Here is a 22,397-nt window from a genome sequence, read left to right as displayed (position 1 = left end):
AAGATACAGCACGTTAATAAAAACAGTACACTAGTCATCTGTATCAAATATGCAGCATTTTGATATAATTAACTCGAAATCCTGATAACAATTAGACCAGGACATCGCCTGTGATAATATATTCATACTGGTGGGTTCTGGGAGATTCATACTTTGAACGTCTATTAAAGGGAATACATCAGTAAAAACGTTTATTTTGTCTATTTTTTCATGACATAACAAAAAAAAGTATATTCGTTTCTTGATAAAACTTCCTGTTTTGATTTTGCTTTAAACTAAAACTGTTCTCATGCGAAAATTGGTAGACCGGGGGAAAAGTAGATTTCTGCGCATGCGCGAATTGCTGCAAAAAGGGAAACTACGTTTACCAGGTTTTTAGCAAAACAATAAATACAGAATTTTTTTTATTTTTTTTTAAACGTCTTTTTTTGTTGGAATATATATCTGTGTGTGGATTAAATCAGTCCTTGCACGTTTACTCTTTGCTGAGAAATGACGTTGCTGTCACATACTGTAAGCAAATATTTAATTGATGTAGGCTCCCTTAAATTAAGTTACCAAGGCACATTTTCACGTTGATTTTATGTCATACAATACATGTAATGCATATATTAACACTAATCATTTTTTTAAATGCGCTTTCAATATTGATATATAGACTATATTACAACTTATAAATATAGGTGGAAAGGGGTCATACAAGGATGATAGGATGATTACATGTAATAAATAAATAGGCTACTATAAGATGACACTAAAAAAAAACTTTTGACAGAAAATGCAGAACAAGAAGTATGTGATATAAATCATATTTTATACAGCTTTTAATGGGAAGATGGGTAAAACACGTCTTTATACGGAATATTGTTATTGGAAAATCAAATCTACATGTGGGACTGGCCCAAACCTGTTGTTTTACTATACAGAATGGTGTTTTTCTCCATTTTTAGTGGGAAGGTGGTATTTAAAGAAGTCGCTATATGAGAAGATCGCAAAACAAATACCGTTACTGGGATTACGTCCACGCTCCAAAATATACGCAGTGAATCTCAAATCATTATGAACACAATGGGAAGAATTGTAGTCGATACATTTGTAATTTGATTTATTAGGGTTTTTTTTAGTATTTCTAAATTCACTATAAAATGTGAATGTATTATTGCAAAGAAAAAAAGAATAAACTGACACGTTACATTAAAAAACTTCACTGCTGCCATAAAAGCCTCTGCATGCGAATGCCATCACATTAGGACAGTCCTGCGTGCAGAGGTCCTGCTTGAGGGAGGGTTGAGATTCGGTCAGACAGGTAGGCTGGTTGATGGTAAAATAACTTAAATCAGTATTATAGTAATAAGCACATTTTTTCAAATGATCTTACTAACTATGTATCATTTGAATTATCGCTGCGCTATCTTAACAGGTGGCTTTTAAAAAGTACCAAATAATCAAAACTGTGCAATTATTTATGCTATCGGTGCATAAAATAACCCCAAACCATAAGTCATTTATAATATTTTTTATCATAGTTGATGTTTTTATGTTTGTTGCTGCTACAAGTATAGCAGCACGCTTATTAAAATTCAACCCTACAGTAAGCTTCGTTAGCAGGGTATACTGCTAGCTGCTGAAGAAGCAGACACAGCCAGGCAGTACTAATGAGGGAGGGAGAGAGAGAGAGAGAGAGAGAGAGAGAGAGAGAGAGAGAGAGAGAGAGAGAGAGAGAGAGAGAGAGAGAGAGAGAGAGAGAGAGAGAGAGGAGAGAGAGAGAGAGAGAGATGAGAGAGAGATAGAGAGAGAGAGAGAGAGAGAGAGAGAGAGAGAGAGAGAGAGAGAGAGAGAGAGGGTCACTCAATAGTTTAATTAAGTTAGGGGGGTCAGTGTGTTTGCAGAGAGGGGGGAGGACACAGTCACACAACTGAATGCGAAGGAGACTGAAACAATGGAAGGACTGGGGCTGTGTGTGATCACCTTACTGATAAGCAGTGCATTTCAAAAGGGTGAGTAACAGTGTAGAAAACAAAAAAATCTAGTAATTAATCACACAGTAAAGGCAGTTGAGTTGTTGTTTTTGCAACGTGTTTTTTTTTTAAATACATCCAAGTTACTGTTCTTATTATTAGTAGCTTCTTACAACGGTCTGGAAGCATGATCAGTATCACATTATTGTATTCGGGGTCTCTTGTTGTGAAGTCTGGTATGCATCGGACTTCACTGCAGACAGTACAGACATGGAAAAAGTACCCTTACAAGAATGTCACGATTGAAAATGCCTAATGACTGGCCTTCATATTGGATTTATTCAACTAGGTCACCTATTTGTATATCCTAAATCATTTTTGTCTTACTTGTGGCTGTCCGCTTAAATTAAAACACAATTTTTAAAAAAACGTAATAAGAAATACGGAATACTGAAAAGTACCTACAGATGTAATACTGAGCATTTTCACAGTTATGTGCAGAAATTAATTAACGATCATTCTAAACAGATATTTAAGTGCTACTATAAACATATGACTTTTTTCCTTCAGCTTCTTTTATTAAAAAAAAAAAATCTTTCCTAAAGTTCAGAATCAGAGGGTGTTGTACCAATCGTAACAAGATTGAAAGGCGGCACACGTCACGCAGCAATCACGTGATCAACCCATTCATCACTTGTCTGAACCAGAAGGATCAACAAAATAGTTTCACTCCAACGTTACCCAATTACGTCTGTCACTTTGAAGATGGCGGTGTCTAAACATTTTATTTTAAATATAATAATAAAGGACATAGAGCTGTATGCATCACACCCTGTACTGACTGCAGGCAGTAATAGAGACATGGAAAAAAAACCCTTACCAGAATGTCACGATTGAAAATGCCATATATATAGATATGCAGCAAAATATGCAAATTAGTAATCCCTGATTACTTTTAAATTCATTTCTTTTTTGTATTTGTGGCAGGGCAGAGGCCTTGCATGTAGATATTGTGAGTGTTTTGTTGCAAATAAAATGAGTTTGCTTTGAATGTAAATTTGGCATGAATAGCAGACATGGAGTGGAAAACTGCAGTTCAGCAGGGCGGTGCACTTCTATTAACCAATTAAACAACTGCATCCAAGCTGGGCTATCATAGAGACAGCGAGCGCAACCTGCTGCTCCCAGTCCTTTCCCTTTACCAGAAACCCTCAACAAAGGATCTGGATTCTATACCATGTGGCCAGTGATGGTTGATCATCAATCAATGAACACCTGGGTTCACATTTTGCACATGGAGCAGTTAGAATTTATAGTAAATATTTGCTTATATGAGTAAAGTCCATGAAGAAAACGTAGTAAGTTTGATAAATGGATGATAGTGATTTCAGATAAGAGCAATTACAAACAACGTGAATACGGTTACCTATAAGAGTAAAATCAAATACAAGATACAGTAAGTAGCTATAGTTAGCAGCAGTAACTGAATGTGGCAAGGTATGGACAGGTCAGTGCAAGCTGGTGCAAGTACTGATATAATTGGGTGCCATATAACCCAGTATAATTGAGAGTGGTGATGTTTACAGAGGCTCTCTGAACAGGTGTGTCTGAAGGCGCCGGAAGGTGGTCAGGGACTGGGCAGTCCTGATATCCGTGGGTAACTCGTTCCATGCAAATGCAGTCGAAGGTAAATCAAAAAGAATAAATCTGGATTTGTTTATTTATTTATTTATTTTTTTAAGTCTGTGGCTGATCCAGATTTAATATTTTTGACTTACCTTTGCCTGCATGCGCAGCGCATATGCAAATTAGTAGCCCCGATTGTTTCTGGATTTACAAAATAATTCTAGATTTTAGAATAAACGCACTTTTTTAGTTTGTAAGATAAGATCGTGTTTTCAAAACAAAAATATTAACGCAGGATTTTCTAAAAGTAAAAAGACAAATGTTTTGTGTGCGTGGTAAAGATGTAAAGCAACGGTGTACTCGTAGTTTTCTGTTACCGTAACGACGCACCACAGGGTTTATTGTTTTTGTAAAACAATAGACTAAGTATTATAGTGGAATATTCTCTCGGTTCATTTAAGCAATATAAGACACACTGTTCTCTCTCTCTCTCTCTCTCTCTCTCTCTCGTTTGAGTTGATCTGTCACTCCTAATTAATGACAGGCAGAGGTGATTGTTTCACACAGATCCAGTGAACCGCAGGGTGCTAATGATGGAGTAATTAATGAGTGTGGGACAAGAGGGTGGGTAGAATAGATAAAGAGAGAGGGAGATGTAGAAATCAGAATCATTTATTTTACATTTCATACTTTAAAAGGGAAGAAAATGCGAACCCTGTTCACTAGTTTCTCAGTGTTATTAAAGTGCACACTAAACCAATGCTTTTACCCACTTCATTGATCAAATAAGAGTGTTTTAGAGGTTGTAAAGCCTGTATGGATTTCACAGGGAGCCCTAATTTATTATTAACGGAACTCTGTCAAGTCCATCATCAGTCTGGTTTGTCACAAACAGTCCTGACCATGCAGAAGGAAATGATGGCAGATGCTGTTGTACAATGTGCAATTTTAGTAGCAGAAGATATAGACCTATTTTCAACCACTACCTGTCTTTTTTTACTGCATTGAAGTTCACCAATCTGTATGATTTTATTAACAGTATTATTTATATATAAAGTAATGGAAGAGGCTTACATCTGTGTAATGTAAAACAGGAATGTAAGAAAGAGCTTACACAAATGTGTTTAGAATTACTGATTTAAGTACAGAAGGCTAATTGATTGTAGTATCAATTTAAGAATTATAGTTCACAAACAATTATGTGCTGAGATACAAAGTGGATAATTGTTAACTTTATTTGAAGTATGGACACACTGAAAACTTCATAAGTAAAAACAAACATCCTAGGTTCAGAATCAGAAGGGTGTTGTGCCAGTCGTAACAAGATTGAAAGGCAGCACATGTCACGCAGCAATCACATGATCAACCCATTCATCACTTATCTGAACCAGAAGGATCAATGAGGCTGCATCGCTCCAACGCTACCCAACTACGTCTGCCACTTTTCAAGTGGCGGTGTCTAAAATGTTTAGTTTCATTTAATAAGTTACGACAGCACATTAATAAAAATATGCCAGTCCTTTGTGTCAAATATGCAACCTTCTGTTATAATTAACTCAAAATCCTAATAAAGTTAGACCAGGACATTGCCTGTGATAATGTATTCATACTGGTGGCTTCTGGGTGATTCATTCTTAGTATTTCTATTAAAAGAAATACATCAGTAAAAACTTTTATTTGGTCTATTTTTACATAAAATAACAAAAAACATATAACCATTTCCTAATAGCCTTTCCATTTGTATTGTATGCTCAATTCAAACCGGTCTTGTTAAACTGAAAATAAAGCTATGCAACTTGGACCATTACGTACATTATACCACTGTACACGTAATGCAGCTTGTACTATTTAGTCTGATATTAAAATAATTCATCATAGTGTAAATCAGATTTGTGTTGCATTAAAACAACAACAACGAATGGGTTCAGAAAGTCTGCTGTCCTAGAAAATAATTGTGGACGGAAGCCCATTCTAGGAGGTCCACTAGACACTGTCCTCAGGGCATCAGATGATTCTAGGGCATTTGTCTAGCACGCCAACCTTTCACTTCCCGAGGTCTGCACCTCTCCGACATCAGCCCGCCCTGACCCTAACCCAACCCCAACCCTAAAACCTAACCCCAACCGTAATCCTAACCCTTTAGAATCAACTGATGCCCTGAGGACAGCTTCAAGTGGATATTCCTTTGTTCTGCGGCCCGCAGCCTGAAATGAGTTCTAGAAGGTTAGCTGCAGAGAGCAGGTATCCCCCTCCGAGCGGGCAGCATTCTCACACAGTGCCCCTCCGAGCGGGCAGCATTCTCACACAGCGGCCCTCCGAGCGGACAGCATTCTCACACAGCTCCCCCTCCGAGCGGGCAGCATTCTCACACAGCTCCCCCTCCGAGCGGGCAGCATTCTCACACAGCGCCCCTCCGAGCAGACAGCATTCTCACACAGCTCCCCCTCCGAGCGGGCAGCATTCTCACACAGTGCCCCTCCGAGCGGACAGCATTCTCACACAGCTCCCCCTCCGAGCGGACAGCATTCTCACACAGCGCCCCTCCGAGCAGACAGCATTCTCACACAGCTCCCCCTCCGAGCGGGCAGCATTCTCACACAGTGCCCCTCCGAGCGGACAGCATTCTCACACAGCTCCCCCTCCGAGCGGACAGCATTCTCACGCAGCGCCCCTCCGAGCAGACAGCATTCTCACACAGCTCCCCCTCCGAGCGGGCAGCATTCTCACACAGCTCCCCCTCCGAGCAGACAGCATTCTCACACAGCTCCCCCTCCGAGCGGGCAGCATTCTCACACAGCTCCCCCTCCGAGCGGACAGCATTCTCACGCAGCGCCCCTCCGAGCGGACAGCATTCTCACACAGCTCCCCCTCCGAGCGGACAGCATTCTCACACAGCTCCCCCTCCGAGCGGACAGCATTCTCACACAGCTCCCCCTCCGAGCGGGCAGCATTCTCACGCAGTGCCCCTCCGAGCGGACAGCATTCTCACACAGCTCCCCCTCCGAGCAGACAGCATTCTCACACAACTCCCCCTCCGAGCGGACAGCATTCTCACACAGCTCCCCCTCCGAGCGGACAGCATTCTCACAGAGCTCCCCCTCCGAGCGGACAGCATTCTCACACAGCGCCCCTCCGAGCGGACAGCATTCTCACAGAGCTCCCCCTCCGAGCGGACAGCATTCTCACACAGCGCCCCTCCGAGCGGGCAGCATTCTCACACAGCGCCCCTCCGAGCGGACAGCATTCTCACGCAGTGCCCCTCCGAGTGGACAGCATTCTCACGCAGTGCCCCTCCGAGCGGACAGCATTCTCACGTAGTGCCCCCTCCGAGCAGGCAGCATTCTCACACAGCTCCCCTCCGAGCGGGCAGCATTCTCACACAGCTCCCCCTCCGAGCGGGCAGCATTCTCACGTAGTGCCCCCTCCGAGCAGGCAGCATTCTCACACAGCGCCTCTCCAAGCAGACAGCATTCTCACACAGCTCCCCCTCCGAGCAGACAGCATTCTCACGCAGTGCCCCCGCCGAGCAGGCAGCATTCTCACACAGCTCCCCTCCGAGCAGACAGCATTCTCACGCAGTGCCCCCGCCGAGCAGGCAGCATTCTCACACAGCGCCCCTCCGAGCGGACAGCATTCTCACACAGCTCCCCCTCCGAGCGGACAGCATTCTCACGCAGTGCCCCTCCGAGCGGGCAGCATTCTCACACAGCTCCCCCTCCGAGCGGGCAGCATTCTCACACAGTGCCCCTCCGAGCGGACAGCATTCTCACACAGCTCCCCCTCCGAGCGGGCAGCATTCTCACACAGCGCCCCTCCGAGCGGACAGCATTCTCACACAGCTCCCCCTCCGAGCGGACAGCATTCTCACGCAGTGCCCCTCCGAGCGGGCAGCATTCTCACACAGCTCCCCCTCCGAGCGGACAGCATTCTCACACAGCTCCCCCTCCGAGCGGACAGCATTCTCACACAGCTCCCCCTCCGAGCGGGCAGCATTCTCACGCAGTGCCCCTCCGAGCGGACAGCATTCTCACACAGCTCCCCCTCCGAGCAGACAGCATTCTCACACAACTCCCCCTCCGAGCGGACAGCATTCTCACACAGCTCCCCCTCCGAGCGGACAGCATTCTCACAGAGCTCCCCCTCCGAGCGGACAGCATTCTCACACAGCGCCCCTCCGAGCGGACAGCATTCTCACAGAGCTCCCCCTCCGAGCGGACAGCATTCTCACACAGCGCCCCTCCGAGCGGGCAGCATTCTCACACAGCGCCCCTCCGAGCGGACAGCATTCTCACGCAGTGCCCCTCCGAGTGGACAGCATTCTCACGCAGTGCCCCTCCGAGCGGACAGCATTCTCACGTAGTGCCCCCTCCGAGCAGGCAGCATTCTCACACAGCTCCCCTCCGAGCGGGCAGCATTCTCACACAGCTCCCCCTCCGAGCGGGCAGCATTCTCACGTAGTGCCCCCTCCGAGCAGGCAGCATTCTCACACAGCGCCTCTCCAAGCAGACAGCATTCTCACACAGCTCCCCCTCCGAGCAGACAGCATTCTCACGCAGTGCCCCCGCCGAGCAGGCAGCATTCTCACACAGCTCCCCTCCGAGCAGACAGCATTCTCACGCAGTGCCCCCGCCGAGCAGGCAGCATTCTCACACAGCGCCCCTCCGAGCGGACAGCATTCTCACACAGCTCCCCCTCCGAGCGGACAGCATTCTCACGCAGTGCCCCTCCGAGCGGGCAGCATTCTCACACAGCTCCCCCTCCGAGCGGGCAGCATTCTCACACAGTGCCCCTCCGAGCGGACAGCATTCTCACACAGCTCCCCCTCCGAGCGGGCAGCATTCTCACACAGCGCCCCTCCGAGCGGACAGCATTCTCACACAGCTCCCCCTCCGAGCGGACAGCATTCTCACGCAGTGCCCCTCCGAGCGGGCAGCATTCTCACACAGCTCCCCCTCCGAGCGGGCAGCATTCTCACACAGTGCCCCTCCGAGCGGACAGCATTCTCACACAGCTCCCCCTCCGAGCGGACAGCATTCTCACACAGCGCCCCTCCGAGCAGACAGCATTCTCACACAGCTCCCCCTCCGAGCGGGCAGCATTCTCACACAGTGCCCCTCCGAGCGGACAGCATTCTCACACAGCTCCCCCTCCGAGCGGACAGCATTCTCACGCAGCGCCCCTCCGAGCAGACAGCATTCTCACACAGCTCCCCCTCCGAGCAGGCAGCATTCTCACACAGCTCCCCCTCCGAGCAGACAGCATTCTCACACAGCTCCCCCTCCGAGCGGGCAGCATTCTCACACAGCTCCCCCTCCGAGCGGACAGCATTCTCACGCAGCGCCCCTCCGAGCGGACAGCATTCTCACACAGCTCCCCCTCCGAGCGGACAGCATTCTCACACAGCTCCCCCTCCGAGCGTACAGCATTCTCACACAGCGCCCCTCCGAGCGGACAGCATTCTCACGCAGTGCCCCTCCGAGCGGACAGCATTCTCACGCAGTGCCCCTCCGAGCGGACAGCAAACCGCCTCCTCTGAAACACTTGAATGTAATCACCACAAAAACCAGCATTAAAATGAAAATAACTTTAAAACTACAAATTCAATCAAATTCTAACCACTGTAGGAAACTGAGTGAGCAGAGACCGCTACTGGCACAGAGTACTATAGCTGTAGCTATTAGAGATTCTTCTCTAACAGTCTAACAGTAACATGCTGATGTGCTATTAGAGATTTTTCTCTAACACTAACATGCTGTAATGTGCCAGAAACAAAGCAGACAGATATAGCTGTTTTTCCAGTTTCAAATTTCCCCATTTCCCCAAAAAGTCATCGTAAACTAAAAATCATCCAGTTTATATTTTTGAATTATTAAAAGCTTGTATCCATTTTAGAAAGTGTTACAAACTTCATACTGTCCCAATATCCCAAGGGAGAAAAAATAAATGTACTGGTTGTATAGCTTCAATAACAACATTTTAGACAAGGACAAGGTCATTGTTGTAAACTCTACCTGGTGTCTAAAATCTATGTAGTGTGTGGGGGGCCAAGTTAGTATCAATTGTGTCTTGTTTTAATTTGGAAACTGTCTCACTTTTATTGGGCAGACCACAGATAGATAGAGATGCTAATGGATATCTTTATTGATTCCCTCTTTCCGTCTCTTCCCCAGCCCATCCAGTGAGGGTGACAGTCAGAGAGACGAGTGTGCAGGTCCTGCGTGGAGACTCTGTTCTGCTGCCGTGCTCTTTCGTTACCATGGCTACACTGTCCCGCCTCAATATCATCTGGACCGTCACTCCGCTGTCTGAACCCAGCTCCCCTTCACAGGTGTGGGTCCCGCCCTCCGTCACCACTATACAGCATCTCACACATTCCTTTTCTATCTCTCAGTATGAAGACAGGTTGAGGGAACGCCTTTGTAGACTAGAAGACAGCTTCTGTGTTATTGGCTAAAGACGGCATCTGTTCCATCAAAGGAGAGCGACGTTTTTTTAATGTTTAATGGTGTCAACAAAGCCACTATTTCTAAGAGCAGCACGAAGCTCAGAGGTTGGAAAGTGAATCGAGGCAGACTTGGGTCAGAGGGTAGGATACCCTGTTTTATACAAGGTGTGCAGAGTGCATGGATCAGAGGGTAGGATACCCTGTTTATACAAGGTGTGCAGAGTGCATGGATCAGAGGGTAGGGTACCCTGTTTATACAAGGTGTGCAAAGTGCATGGATCAGAGGGTAGGGTACCCTGTTTATACAAGGTGTGCAAAGTGCATGGATCAGAGGGTAGGGTACCCTGTTTATACAAGGTGTGCAAAGTGCATGGATCAGAGGGTAGGGTACCCTGTTTATACAAGGTGTGCAGAGTGCATGGATCAGAGGGTAGGGTACCCTGTTTATACAAGGTGTGCAAAGTGCATGGATCAGAGGGTAGGATACCCTGTTTATACAAGGTGTGCAGAGTGCATGGATCAGAGGGTAGGGTACCCTGTTTATACAAGGTGTGCAGAGTGCATGGATCAGAGGGTAGGGTACCCTGTTTATACAAGGTGTGCAGAGTGCATGGATCAGAGGGTAGGGTACCCTGTTTATACAAGGTGTGCAGAGTGCATGGATCAGAGGGTAGGGAACCCTGTTTATACAAGGTGTGCAGAGTGCATGGATCAGAGGGTAGGATACCCTGTTTATACAAGGTGTGCAGAGTGCATGGATCAGAGGGTAGGCTACCCTATTTTATACAAGGTGTGCACAATGCATGGATCAGAGGGTAGGATACCCTGTTTATACAAGGTGTGCAGAGTGCATGGATCAGAAGGTAGGGTACCCTGTTTATACAAGGTGTGCAGAGTGCATGGATCAGAGGGTAGGGTACCCTGTTTATACAAGGTGCATGGGTCACCATGCAGTAGCTGCTGAGTCAGGAGCTCAGCCTTACTGTATAGGTCAGAAGTCCTGCAAGTGACGGGCAGACATTGCAAAGCAGCACAAGTGTAATATATTCAGAAGGACTGGTTAGGGTTAACATCCTGGCAACAGCGTTTGAAACCAATTGAAGCCCGGATAGAGCCTGGTTTAAAAAGAGTAATCAGTTTATGGGGAAACAAGATGGTTTGATCTGTTGTTACGAAGGGTAAAGAATAATGTCTTGCAGACATGCGAGCCTTGAAGTTAAGCTGTTTTTTTAACCAGTGGAGGACTGGAGTTTATGTCCCTCAGGGGTTAGATCAAGGGGTACAGAATTAAGTTGTAGTTATTAACATCCACATTTAGATTTCAGTAAAGCAGTCAGAGCCAGGTCAGTGAGACAGCATTGTCCGTTTTCAAGAAAAGGTATAGCAATGCAATCCCAGTTTTATAATGACAGACTCACGTATCAGTAACATGTAGATATTTAACAGTGACTATTAATGCTAACTACAGGGGAGGTATGGTTTGAACCAAGAGCACTCAGTGCCTGACACACAGATTTACTGTTGGAATGTATCAAACGCAGCACTAAGATCGATAAGCATAAGAATGGACAGAAAAAAGGGCCTTTGCTAATCTCACAAGTGCTGTCTCACTCCCTCTCTTCAGGCATCTATTTTTCAGTTTCCATTTAGTAAAAGGGGTGGTGGGCTGTAGTCTTTTCTTTATTTCTTTTTTACAAAATCTCTCAGATTGTGACTGGTCTTTGTTCATGATGTGAAATATCTTTCTGCCTCTTAGGTGATAGTGTATGATCGTGGTCAGGTGATAGAGAGTCCCTCTCTGATTGGCCGTGTCAGTTTTAGATCTGTTCCGCTGAGTGCCGACATCGTCCTCAACTCAACGCGCTTGTCTGACGCCGGGACGTATCGCTGTGTAGTGAACAACCCTCCCGAACCCGGTGCGCCAGGGATAGGGGAGCTGAGCCTAACTATCCTCGGTAAACCAACTGTCTGTCCATGTCAACAGCCCTGCTGTAGCAGGGAATCTAGAGATTGGGGATATGAACCTCACTGCCCTTAGTAAACTTCTGCCTGTCTTACATAGTGTGTCAGGCCTGCAATTCACAAGAGAATCGGTGCATTACCACTCTTGTCTCTCTTCCACTCTGCTTCTTTCTGCAGCTCCCCCTTCCTCCCCTCTCTGTTTGTGGGATGGCCAGGCAGATGAGGGGGGCAGCATCTCTCTGTCCTGCTCAGTGGAAGAGGGGGTCCCAGTACCGGAGCTGCACTGGGACAAACTGGAACCAGATCAGATCGCCCTGCCTGTGAACAAGGAGGGTATGAACTGCTTTACCACCATTTATCTCACTTACAATATATCAATATATCTTTCACTAGGAAAAAGTTGTTAGGATAATTACATTTTTAAAAATTGCATTCAACTGTGGCTACAATATCAGTTTCAATCAATACAGCTCTTCCACAAAAACAGTTATTAACAGTTAATTAAAAAATTAAGTGGATACAAACAGTCCCACTGAGAGAAATTTGGGGCCTTGGTACATCTGACTTTACCAGATGTACCACCACCTCCCAGCCCCGCTGTCGCCTAATGGTTATATTAAATGATTAAAATAATTATAATGATTATATTAAAATACCATCACAATGGTGGTGCACAGGGGGGAGTCACACAGCACAGGTTTGCATCCTGGCTGTGCAAAGTAGGTGGTCTTCACTGGAGACTCCAAAGGGAGCGTCGCATTGGCCCAGGCTCTCACGTGGGTTAGGGAGGTAAAACCAGTAGGGACTGTTTCTCCTCATGGCTCTACAGCGAACCCTACTGGCCAGGTGCCCAGTGAGCTCAGAGCAGACACCTGCAGGGCTGGCCTTTGTCCTCCAGAGGTGAGTAGCTCGCTGACATCAACTCTCAAGTTCCTGGGTGAAAAAAGAAGTTGGCTTGATCATGGGATCAGAGGATGCCCTCTGAATCTTCGGGTCTCCTGAGCCATATGGGGAATTGCTGCGGTGAGGAGAAAAGCGATTGGGCATTCCAAATTGGAAGAAAATTGGGGGGAAAAATTATAATTGGACACACTAAATTAAAAAATAAATAAAATAACATCACCGTTCAAATAAAAAAGTGAACCTGTGCTGCACTGTTTTATTAAAATAACAAATCGCAGACTTGGTAGTACAATACGTGCCTCTAAGAACACCGTCTCTCAAAACGCGTAGGGGTCATTTTTAAAGGGCAATGTTTTGTTTACAACTTATCAAAATATGATCAATAAATTATTTTGTTAAAGTAAATTAATTTGTCTCTTAATAAGTAAGTGCAACACTATAAATCCTATATTATTTTTACTAATATGTATTTGGAGGTTACAAACACAAATGTTACTTTTTTTTTTCCTTCTCGATTTCTCAATTTGACTGACAAATAGATCAACTGACATAAATAGATCGCTTTATAATTGTGCGTCACCTGTCATTATTATTTATTTCTTAGTGGACGCCCTTATCCAGGGCGACTTACAATTGTTACAAGATATCACATTATTTCCCATTATACAGATATCACATTATTTTTTTTTACATACAATTACCCATTTATACAGTTGGGTTTTTACTGGAGTAATCTAGGTAAAGTACCTTGCTCAAGGGTTACAGCAGCAGTGTCCCCCACCTGGGATTGAACCCACAACCCTCCGGTCAAGAGTCCAGAGCCCTAGCTCGCTCTCATGGCAATCTGGAGAGCCCATCAGCATTCTGTGAAGTGCAGCCTTTTTTATTCAGTGTTGTATGTGTGGGCTGACAGCAAAAGAGCCCAGTGTTGCTAGTGATGGGATGCCCTTCTTAGGACCAAAATTATGGTGAGAGGGCAATGGTCAGTGATGAGGGTAAATTCATGCCCATATAGGTACTGGTGGAACTTGCAGACCCCACACACTATTCCCAGGGCCTCCCTCTCAATTTGTGCATAGTTTTGTTCAGCCTTGCTAAGAGTCCTGGCTGCTAAAGCAATTGACATTTCATCACCATTTTGCACAACATGGGAAATGACTGCACCCACGCCATACAGTGATGCATCACAAGCAAGCCTGATTGGAAGATTTGAGTCAAACTGTGTAAGCATGTCTTGTGACATCAGCTGCTCTGTGGCCCTCTTAAATGCTTCCTCACAGTCCTCAGACCAATACCATGGCTTGCCCTTGCCCTGCAAAACATTAAGTGGATTCAGGATAGTTGCAAGACTTGATATGAATCTGCTTTTATAATTGAACAGACCCAAGAATGAACGCAATTGACTCTCATTGCCTGGTGCTGGTGCGTCCATAATCACTGCTACTTTCGTAGTGATTTATGCAGGACTTTTTGCATCAATTGCCTTGACACGCAGACCGAAGTCCTCCAGACGCTGCAAAACCATGTCAAGGTTCTTGAGATGTTCAGCACCATTCCTCCCAGTCACTAGAACGTCGTCCAGATAACAGTGTACATTGGGCAGGCCCTGTAACACCCGATCCATAACCTTTTGGAACAAAGCTGAAGCTGAGGCAATACCAAAGGGTAAACGATTCTGTGGTGATAGTCAGGTATTTTCCACCCTCATTTGTAGGTAAGCATGGGACAAATCTAGTTTGGTAAAGCGCTGACCTCCCACTAGAGAAGCAAACAGATCCTCAATGCTTGGAATCTGGTATTGCTCTACACACAGGGCAGGGTTTATCGTTACTTTAAAATCCCCACATATCCTTACAGAGCCATCTTTCTTCACAGCAGGTACAATAGGTGTGGCCAAATCATTAAACTCCATAGGTGACAAAATTCCAGCTTCCACTGAACGAATCAATTCTGCATCCACTTTTGGTCTGATTGCATATGGTACTGGCCGTAGATGACAAAATGTTGGTCTATGTTCTGGCTTCTGGGACACATTTGCTTCAATGCCCCTTAAAGTGCCTGGTATGATATTGACAGTTCCAGTGGTACATAACATAAATTAGACACACTTACTGTTGAACAGAATCCATTTGATTTCACTCTTAACCAGTTTGCACATACGTATATGCTCAGTTCAAACATAACACTGTACCGCTGTTTGTTTCATTGTGTTGCAAGTTGTTGGAAACTGACTGGGCTGTGTCTGGTGTTAGTCTCCATTCTGCAGGGCTCTGCTGAGGGGGTCTTGTGTACAGGCCTGCAATGAGTTATCACATCGTCAACACAAGCCAACTTCCAAGATTTTGCTCCCCCCTCATTTGTCGCATCTCTGAGCACAAGAGCTGTTTTTGCAACGAGCACGGAGCTTGCTGCCCTGGCCCGAGTGTTGACCCCATCAACCATTGTCTGAAGTTACCTGAGTTACCTGAAGTTACCCCCTTACTGAGGCTGGAGCGTGTGGCTTCTCTCAGACTAGAGCCCTTACTGAGGCTGGAGCGTGTGGCTTCTCTCAGACTGGAGCCCTTACTGAGGCTGGAGCGTGTGGCTTCTCTCAGACTGGAGCCCTTACTGAGGCTGGAGCGTGTGGCTTCTCTCAGACTGGAGCCCTTACTGAGGCTGGAGCGTGTGGCTTCTCTCAGACTGGAGCCCTTACTGAGGCTGGAGCGTGTGGCTTCTCTCAGACTGGAGCCCTTACTGAGGCTGGAGCGTGTGGCTTCTCTCAGACTGGAGCCCTTACTGAGGCTGGAGCGTGTGGCTTCTCTCAGACTGGAGCCCTTACTGAGGCTGGAGCGTGTGGCTTCTCTCAGACTGGAGCCCTTACTGAGGCTGGAGCGTGTGGCTTCTCTCAGACTGGAGCCCTTACTGAGGCTGGAGCGTGTGGCTTCTCTCAGACTGGAGCCCTTTCTCAGGGCCTGTTCTAGCAATTTTGGGGGCCTCTGTGAAAAAAAAGGCCCCCCCCACTGCCACCATTCACTGTTTGAAAGTGGAGCTTCATAGCTTTGTGGACTCAAGGACTGGCAGATGTCCTGTTCAATTGAGATTTCTGCAAGGCCATTTAGCCTTTCAAGGTTCATGTTTGATCGAAAATAAGTTGATTATTTTCAATTTTGACAAGCTGCGCTCAGCTGTAGCTACACTAACAGGCAAATTTGTAAGTTGCAGTTTATCTGTAGAAAACTTAATAAAAATGGAAAACCTGCTGATGTTTCTAACAATGTGGTAATAGATTATATGAACACATACAGCTTGATTTTTAAAAGGGGCAAAATAAGAGGGAGGCCTAGATCTAAAAGTGATTTGGTCACTAAAGAATTAGCTTTCCAATAGTTTATATAAATCACATTGTGTATCCACTTTTATAACCTTTAAAATATTGAAATAAAGTGATAAGGTTTCATTAATCGGGCTTTAAAAAGCATTAAAAAAAAACTAGTAGTTCTTATTTTGACCCTTTTGAAAATCATGCTAATACTGTACACATATAAGCAGAGACACACATACCTGATTAATACAAACAATTCATACAGCACACAAAAAACTCAAAATGTATTATTCAGCAGGTTGCATAAAAAGATAGATCATATGTGGTGATCCTAACACACTTAATAACTTAATACAATAATTAAGGTTTTAGAGACACTGATAAGCAGTAATCTTGGACTACTTACTGTTAATTTAGATAGCTAGAACTAATGCAAATCATTCAAGTACACTGTAACTCCTGCTGCCCTGTCCTCTCTCTATGTCCTGTCCCATACTCCGCGTCTCACTGGACAGGGAGGTGAGACTGGTCTTCTCCTTTCTCCCTCCGTACTCTTTTCTGTCCCCTCTGACCTCTCCTCCCCCAATCTCTCTCTCGGTCTGTCCTCCACTCCAGGCTCTCTCAAAGGGACTGTCCGGATTCTGAACATTTCTGCGCAGAATTCAGGACTCTATCGCTGCACTGTGTCCAATCCTCTGGGAACAGAGGCCTGCTCTGTGGCTCTCTCAGTCTACAGCAGTGAGTATTCAAAGGTCTGTTTGTCTGCTTTGTCCTCTCCTCTGTCTCTCTCTCTCTCTCTACTAGTTAAGCAGGTTTCCCCAGGGTATGTATTCTGTATTCACTAACATAGAAATGATAATATTTCAGTAAGAACCCAGGCAAGTTATGTTTCAACACACTGGGACAACACTGGTCACTAATCATGAGTGACACACTATTGACTTCTAGTGTAAACAGTAAAATAAATAAATAAAGCAATGTTTCCAACATGCACAACTAACCAATAATAAAAACGTTATTCAGTGGAACAAATTGGGTGTAATCTCTGATACATGGGTTAAGATGTGAGTAGACCGTAACAGCTTACTGCTGTTCATTTGGGAAATTATTGGGCTCCAATAAGTCCAATATTCCATGTTGCAAATTGTTTCCTCATTCAACAAGGGGTGTTATATTTTATCTCAGCGTGTTTCAAATTACTCAAACGTGAAGTACTGTGTTCTGTGTGTACAGGTTATTTTTACCCTCGCTCCCTTACAGCAAGCCACGGTGCAGCAGGTATTCTCCAGGCTGTCTCTCTCACTCTCTGCATGGCTCTGGTTCTCCTGGCTCTGCTGGCTCTGGTCCTGTGGTTCCATCGCTCGGGACATGACAGGAAGTGGAGGGAAGAGGGGGAAGAAGAAGAGTGCTACAATGAGATCAGGTACACCCCTGAACTCCTGCGGAAATCATTTGTTTAGCACTCCCTCACTCCCTCACACACACGCACAGTAAGGAGAAAACACTGTAATACCGTACTGTTTTACAGACAGACTAGTTGACGCACAAGTAGACAGCTAGATAAAAGTGACTGAGATCCCTGGTCTAGGGCGTGAGCCTCTTAAAAACCAAAGCAGAGTGCAGGTGACCGTTCTTAACTAGGACCTGGTCTCAATTGTGATGATTTCTAAATACAACTTGATATTTTAACTAAAGTCTTCTTCTGGTATCATGTTCTGTTTCAGTCATCACACCCTGGAGACTGTTAAAACTGACCTTTGGCCTCAATAGAGTGTAATGGTTACAGTATCAGAGTGCAAACAATCACCTGGTTGTGACGTTCAGTATATTGGTATTGCCCCTTTAAGAGTTAAAAACTGACCCTTTGTTGGGAATAGAGGTTTCTATGGAAAGTGAAAAAGGGGGGTTCAGTGCTTGTTCAGTGGAGTACAGAAACACTGCAATTTGCAATACATATTTATAAGTTATACCCAATTAAAACGTACTTTATAAGGCACGTGACACTGGCTATCGATGTGTCCACTGAAACAGGCTTCATCTTCTGGTCCAGTAGTATGTACAGACTAATAGAACTCATCTTCAATGCTTCTATGCAATAACTGGAATATTACCCATTAAGCAGAATAATTAGAACAAATGTGCAGGATGCTAATGGAATATATTCTGTATGAAAATTTCATTCACTTAATCTTAGGCATTTTTTATATTACTATCCATTTCCCTCTCTCTAAACTTAAAGCCAATAAAATACCGATATTAAAATGTCTTCAGTCCTGATGTCAATCAGTGAAACCCAAGCCAAACTGCACAGTGTTGCAGGGGGGACACGTTCATGGTTACATTCAGGGGTACCAGTTGTACCTGGAGGGTAAATGACTCTGTGGACTCTTTTGAAGTCACAGGGGTGCCTGAAACATATTTTAAAAGGTTACCAGGATGTGATGACTGAAATAGAAAAGCCTACTGTTAGTCTACGCAACAATAAGAATGAGACAATGCTATTTTTAATACTAGGCTGTTAACCTAATTAACCAGTGATTCAATTAAGTGGTTTTCACTGTAATAACTATTTAAACAAGGCTAAAAAAAAAAATTAAAAAAAAAAGACTAGGGGCGATGTAAATACCAGTGTGTTTCCAATAAGACCAAGGGGCTGATTTGATCAACCTACTGTATTGTACAGCTCTGGCCAAAGGTTTTGTGTCACCCTGTAGAATTAACTCATTTTGCTTCATAAAGTCGGATGAAACCAGCTGAATAATGTTACGTTAACATATTGAATTACACACCGCTTTGCAGTTTTCCATCTACTTAATGAAAAACTGACATACTGTACTACTGTTCTGGCTTCCGGCAGACTTTTGCGATATCATTTGGTAGATTCTAAAAGATCTAAATTATAGTCTGTTGTTATAGTATTATAGTTTTTTGTTTTTTTTTTCAATCCTAAAATTCTAGGTGATGCAAAACTTTTGGCCAGAGATGTATACCCCATAATCCACAATTGATTTTAACAACCATCTATACATGGATATCCCGGATTATCTAAAAACTCCAGCTACGGTTTATCAAATTACCCCCACCATCAATTATAAATTAAAAACAGATAACTTTTTGTCATCAAATAATATTCATGTGGAATGTATTTTTTATTCCAAACACATAATTAATCTCCTACCCAAATGGTACAAAATTAATTATGTTTGTTTTCAAAATTATAAAATATATGCAAAAAATAAACCACAATTCTTTTTGTTGTTCGTATTAAGATTTAGGTTAATTTAGGCTTGTGAAGAGACCAATACCTTAACACACAAAACACTGGTAAATTAGGGATGTGCCAGGAACAAATTATGTATATCTGTATTAATTTAAATACAGATTTAATTTAAAAAGGAGATATTCATTGGGCAATCAATAAACCCCGAGGTTAGAACACTCATCTGAATATGAAAACTTTGGTGTGTGTGACTGTCCATGAACAGTGTGTAAAGATGTATTAGTCATGTGGTTTTTGTATGAATGTTCAATGGGTCTGCAAGTGAACTGTGAAGGTATTTTGCAATAAAAAATTATTGTTGTAAGTACGTTGAAGACTTCCCATATAAGTATTGCCATTTTAGTAATAATTATATTTAGCTTTAATCATTTGAAATTGGTTATCTATCACTAAAATACCCAGTAAATAACCCAGTATCATTTTTGTCTTGAATAAATGAACAGTTCAGCTTTGCCGTGCCTATCTGTTTGTTTCTTGAATGCATCCTCTCCCCTCTTCCTCGGGTGGATTCTGATGCTCCTGTATCACTGATATCATACCACCGTCACTATGCACAGCGCTAAAAACATTGCTGCACTTCCATTCTCGCACTGTTCCACAAAATCTTATCTCATATCTGAAATGTCTTTGTTGATAGCTTCTACAATATAATTTAGCATTAGTTTATTTTCGTTGATGTCTAATTAGTTGTCGGTACTTCAGGCTTGCAGTGTATAACTTTGCACCAGTCACCCAAGTGATTAGCTCATACACACTGGATCATGCATCCATCATGTTGAAAGGTCGTTGCATTCAGAGCGGAATATGGGTGCAGTAAACACCTGAGCGGCTCAGTAATGAAGCCATGCATTGTGCATTGCAGCACGGAGCACAATATAAACATTCTCCACGTGGAAAGTAGGTGGTTTTTCAAGATCTGAAAAAGTAACTAACGAATGGACAACCCAGACCTTGGAACTAGTCATTCAATGCATGTGTTAGTGCTTTATTATCCTTGACTGCATCGCCGCTGTCCTTCAGGCTCATGACTTCTTCCTTCTGTTCCTTTAAGGACTGTTTGGTTTTGTTTATATCTGAAGCAATGTGGAATTCTGTTGGTTGCTTGGTTGGTGTTTTTACACATACAGAAATCCAAGATTACTGTTCAGGTCATTTGGCAACTCATTATTTCCTTATATAGTACTTTAGTAACACCAATGATGGATTAGCATGAAGAATACACAATCACTTGCTCTTTTCACAAATTTCCCACTTAATAACTATCCATTCCCCTCTCGCTCTCTCTCCCTCCCTCTCCTCTCACAGAGGCAACACTCTCTCCCAGTAATCTCCTTGAACCCTCGGCCGGGATCCTATCTGTGCCAACAGGACAAGCTCTCCCTCCCCATTTTTTTTTTACCACTGGACATGATGTCTGACCCCTCAGGATCTACCCCCATTCTTCATGGTGTTATGAGAACATAAGAACATTTACGAACGAGAGGAGGCCATTCGGCCCATCTAAGCTCGTCCGGCTCCTGATCTCAGAACTCTGTTAAGTCGGTTCTTAAAGGATCCAAGTGATTCTGCTTCAAACAACAGGACTACTGTAGGTGGCCTATTCCATCCCCTCACCACTCTCTGTGTGAAGATGTGTCTCCTTCCCTCTGTCCTAAGTCTATCTCCACTTCATTTTCCACAAAATATAAGTAGAACAGTCCATGATCTTGAACACCAGTGAGCTATTAGGTCAACAAGAGTTTGTTTTCTGTTTGATGGTTATACAGTAGTAATTACAAAAAAATAAAAATTAGATGTAATTAAAGGACGAACTTCATGGATTTAATATTTGTCCTTTTTTAAATACACTTTTAGTATCATGTTTGTGTTTGTTCACCACTACATACTAATTTCATTTTAAATGTGAGTTTGCAGACTGCACTGACTGTCTCTGATCGTTCACTCTGTTTCTGACTCTTCCCAAACATGCTTTTCATTCAGACCCTTCAAATCTTTAATCGGGTTGCAAATAACTTGCTTCTTACTTTGTCCCTAAATGTGTCTGTTAATGTTTTCTTTGACAGCCAGTCAATGTGTTGCTGCATACAACAAGGGCAGTGAATGTGCGACTGCAAGCATCCCACAGGTCTAAAACGTGATTGTGGCAAAGTGCCCCCCCTGTGTATGTTATATGTTACGTGTTGTGTGTAAATGTTGGTGTATAGGCATTGGTACACGGGATATAAGCGGTCTGTGTTTCACGTGTGTGTAAATTGTATATTTGTATTTAGGCACGGGGATGGCACATCACATCACGTGCAAGTAAAAAGTAATATGTGAGCACGGGTAATTGCACTTTAATTAATTCACGTGCAGTTGTACCGAGATTCCAATTGAATGATTGACTAGCAATCGAATCTCGGTACAACTGCATAAAAGCTGCATGTTTTCACTCACTGGGGGTTGGTGTTCGGTGAGTGGAGAACGGGTTAGGAGACGGAGGGTATTGTAAAAGTAATAATAGTAAAAGAAGCTCACCGTGTTTGTCTGTGTAGTTCGTTTTGTTTGTCTGTTTATTTTGGCTCAAGTGCCTTGTCCTGTGTTTTGTTGCAAGCCGTTTATTTTCTGTATTAAATGCTGAGCGCAATCACGCGCTCAGCTTAACCAAAATCCAAATCTCTGTCTGTTTGTTGTGTTCCTGTTTCTGGTCTGACGCCACCCACTCCGGCCGTCTTTGTGACAGTGATGAACAGCCATTGCACAGAATCACAAAAACAACTTCACTTTCTCATTGAGTATTTATTAATATTGTTTTAATGTGTTTTCAAGGGGAAGGGGGAGAACATTTCAGAATTAATATTTCAAAATATACATAACTTTAAACAATTAGCGAACACCCCAAAACTTCCGCAATTCTCACTACTGGCATCTGCTTTTTTGTAA

General features: G+C 43.8%; 1 protein-coding gene and 2 non-coding genes across 5 annotated transcripts; 1 reads left to right on the top strand and 2 right to left on the bottom strand.

Annotated features, from left to right (window-relative positions):
- Positions 1 to 1,835: 1,835 nt before the first annotated feature.
- On the top strand, positions 1,836 to 22,115 carry LOC117397923 (immunoglobulin superfamily member 11-like). Of its 3 annotated transcripts, none has more exons than XM_059008537.1 (7): positions 1,836 to 1,997; positions 9,755 to 9,912; positions 11,786 to 11,984; positions 12,169 to 12,324; positions 16,811 to 16,947; positions 17,456 to 17,618; positions 20,781 to 22,115. In XM_059008537.1, the coding sequence occupies exons 1-7, from the start codon at positions 1,940 to 1,942 to the stop codon at positions 20,891 to 20,893; spliced, it is 984 nt and encodes a 327-aa protein (XP_058864520.1). In that variant the 5' UTR covers positions 1,836 to 1,939; the 3' UTR covers positions 20,894 to 22,115. The 3 variants fall into 3 exon arrangements, with proteins under 3 accessions (XP_058864520.1, XP_058864521.1, XP_058864522.1); XM_059008539.1 differs by having other exon boundaries at positions 1,838 to 1,997; positions 16,811 to 16,933; XM_059008538.1 differs by lacking the exon at positions 20,781 to 22,115 and having other exon boundaries at positions 16,811 to 16,933; positions 17,456 to 18,555.
- LOC117397983 (small nucleolar RNA U13) lies at positions 2,569 to 2,671 on the bottom strand. Its single transcript, XR_004661629.1, has one exon. It is a non-coding gene; the product is annotated as a small nucleolar RNA U13 (small nucleolar RNA).
- Positions 4,878 to 4,981, bottom strand: LOC117397980 (small nucleolar RNA U13). Its single transcript, XR_004543842.3, has one exon. It is a non-coding gene; the product is annotated as a small nucleolar RNA U13 (small nucleolar RNA).
- Positions 22,116 to 22,397: the final 282 nt, after the last annotated feature.

This window comes from Acipenser ruthenus, chromosome 37, assembly GCF_902713425.1.
Source record: "Acipenser ruthenus chromosome 37, fAciRut3.2 maternal haplotype, whole genome shotgun sequence".
Lineage (NCBI taxonomy): Eukaryota > Metazoa > Chordata > Actinopteri > Acipenseriformes > Acipenseridae > Acipenser > Acipenser ruthenus.
The sequence above is the reverse complement of the archived record's forward strand: the minus strand, read 5'-3'. Positions and strand labels throughout refer to the sequence as shown.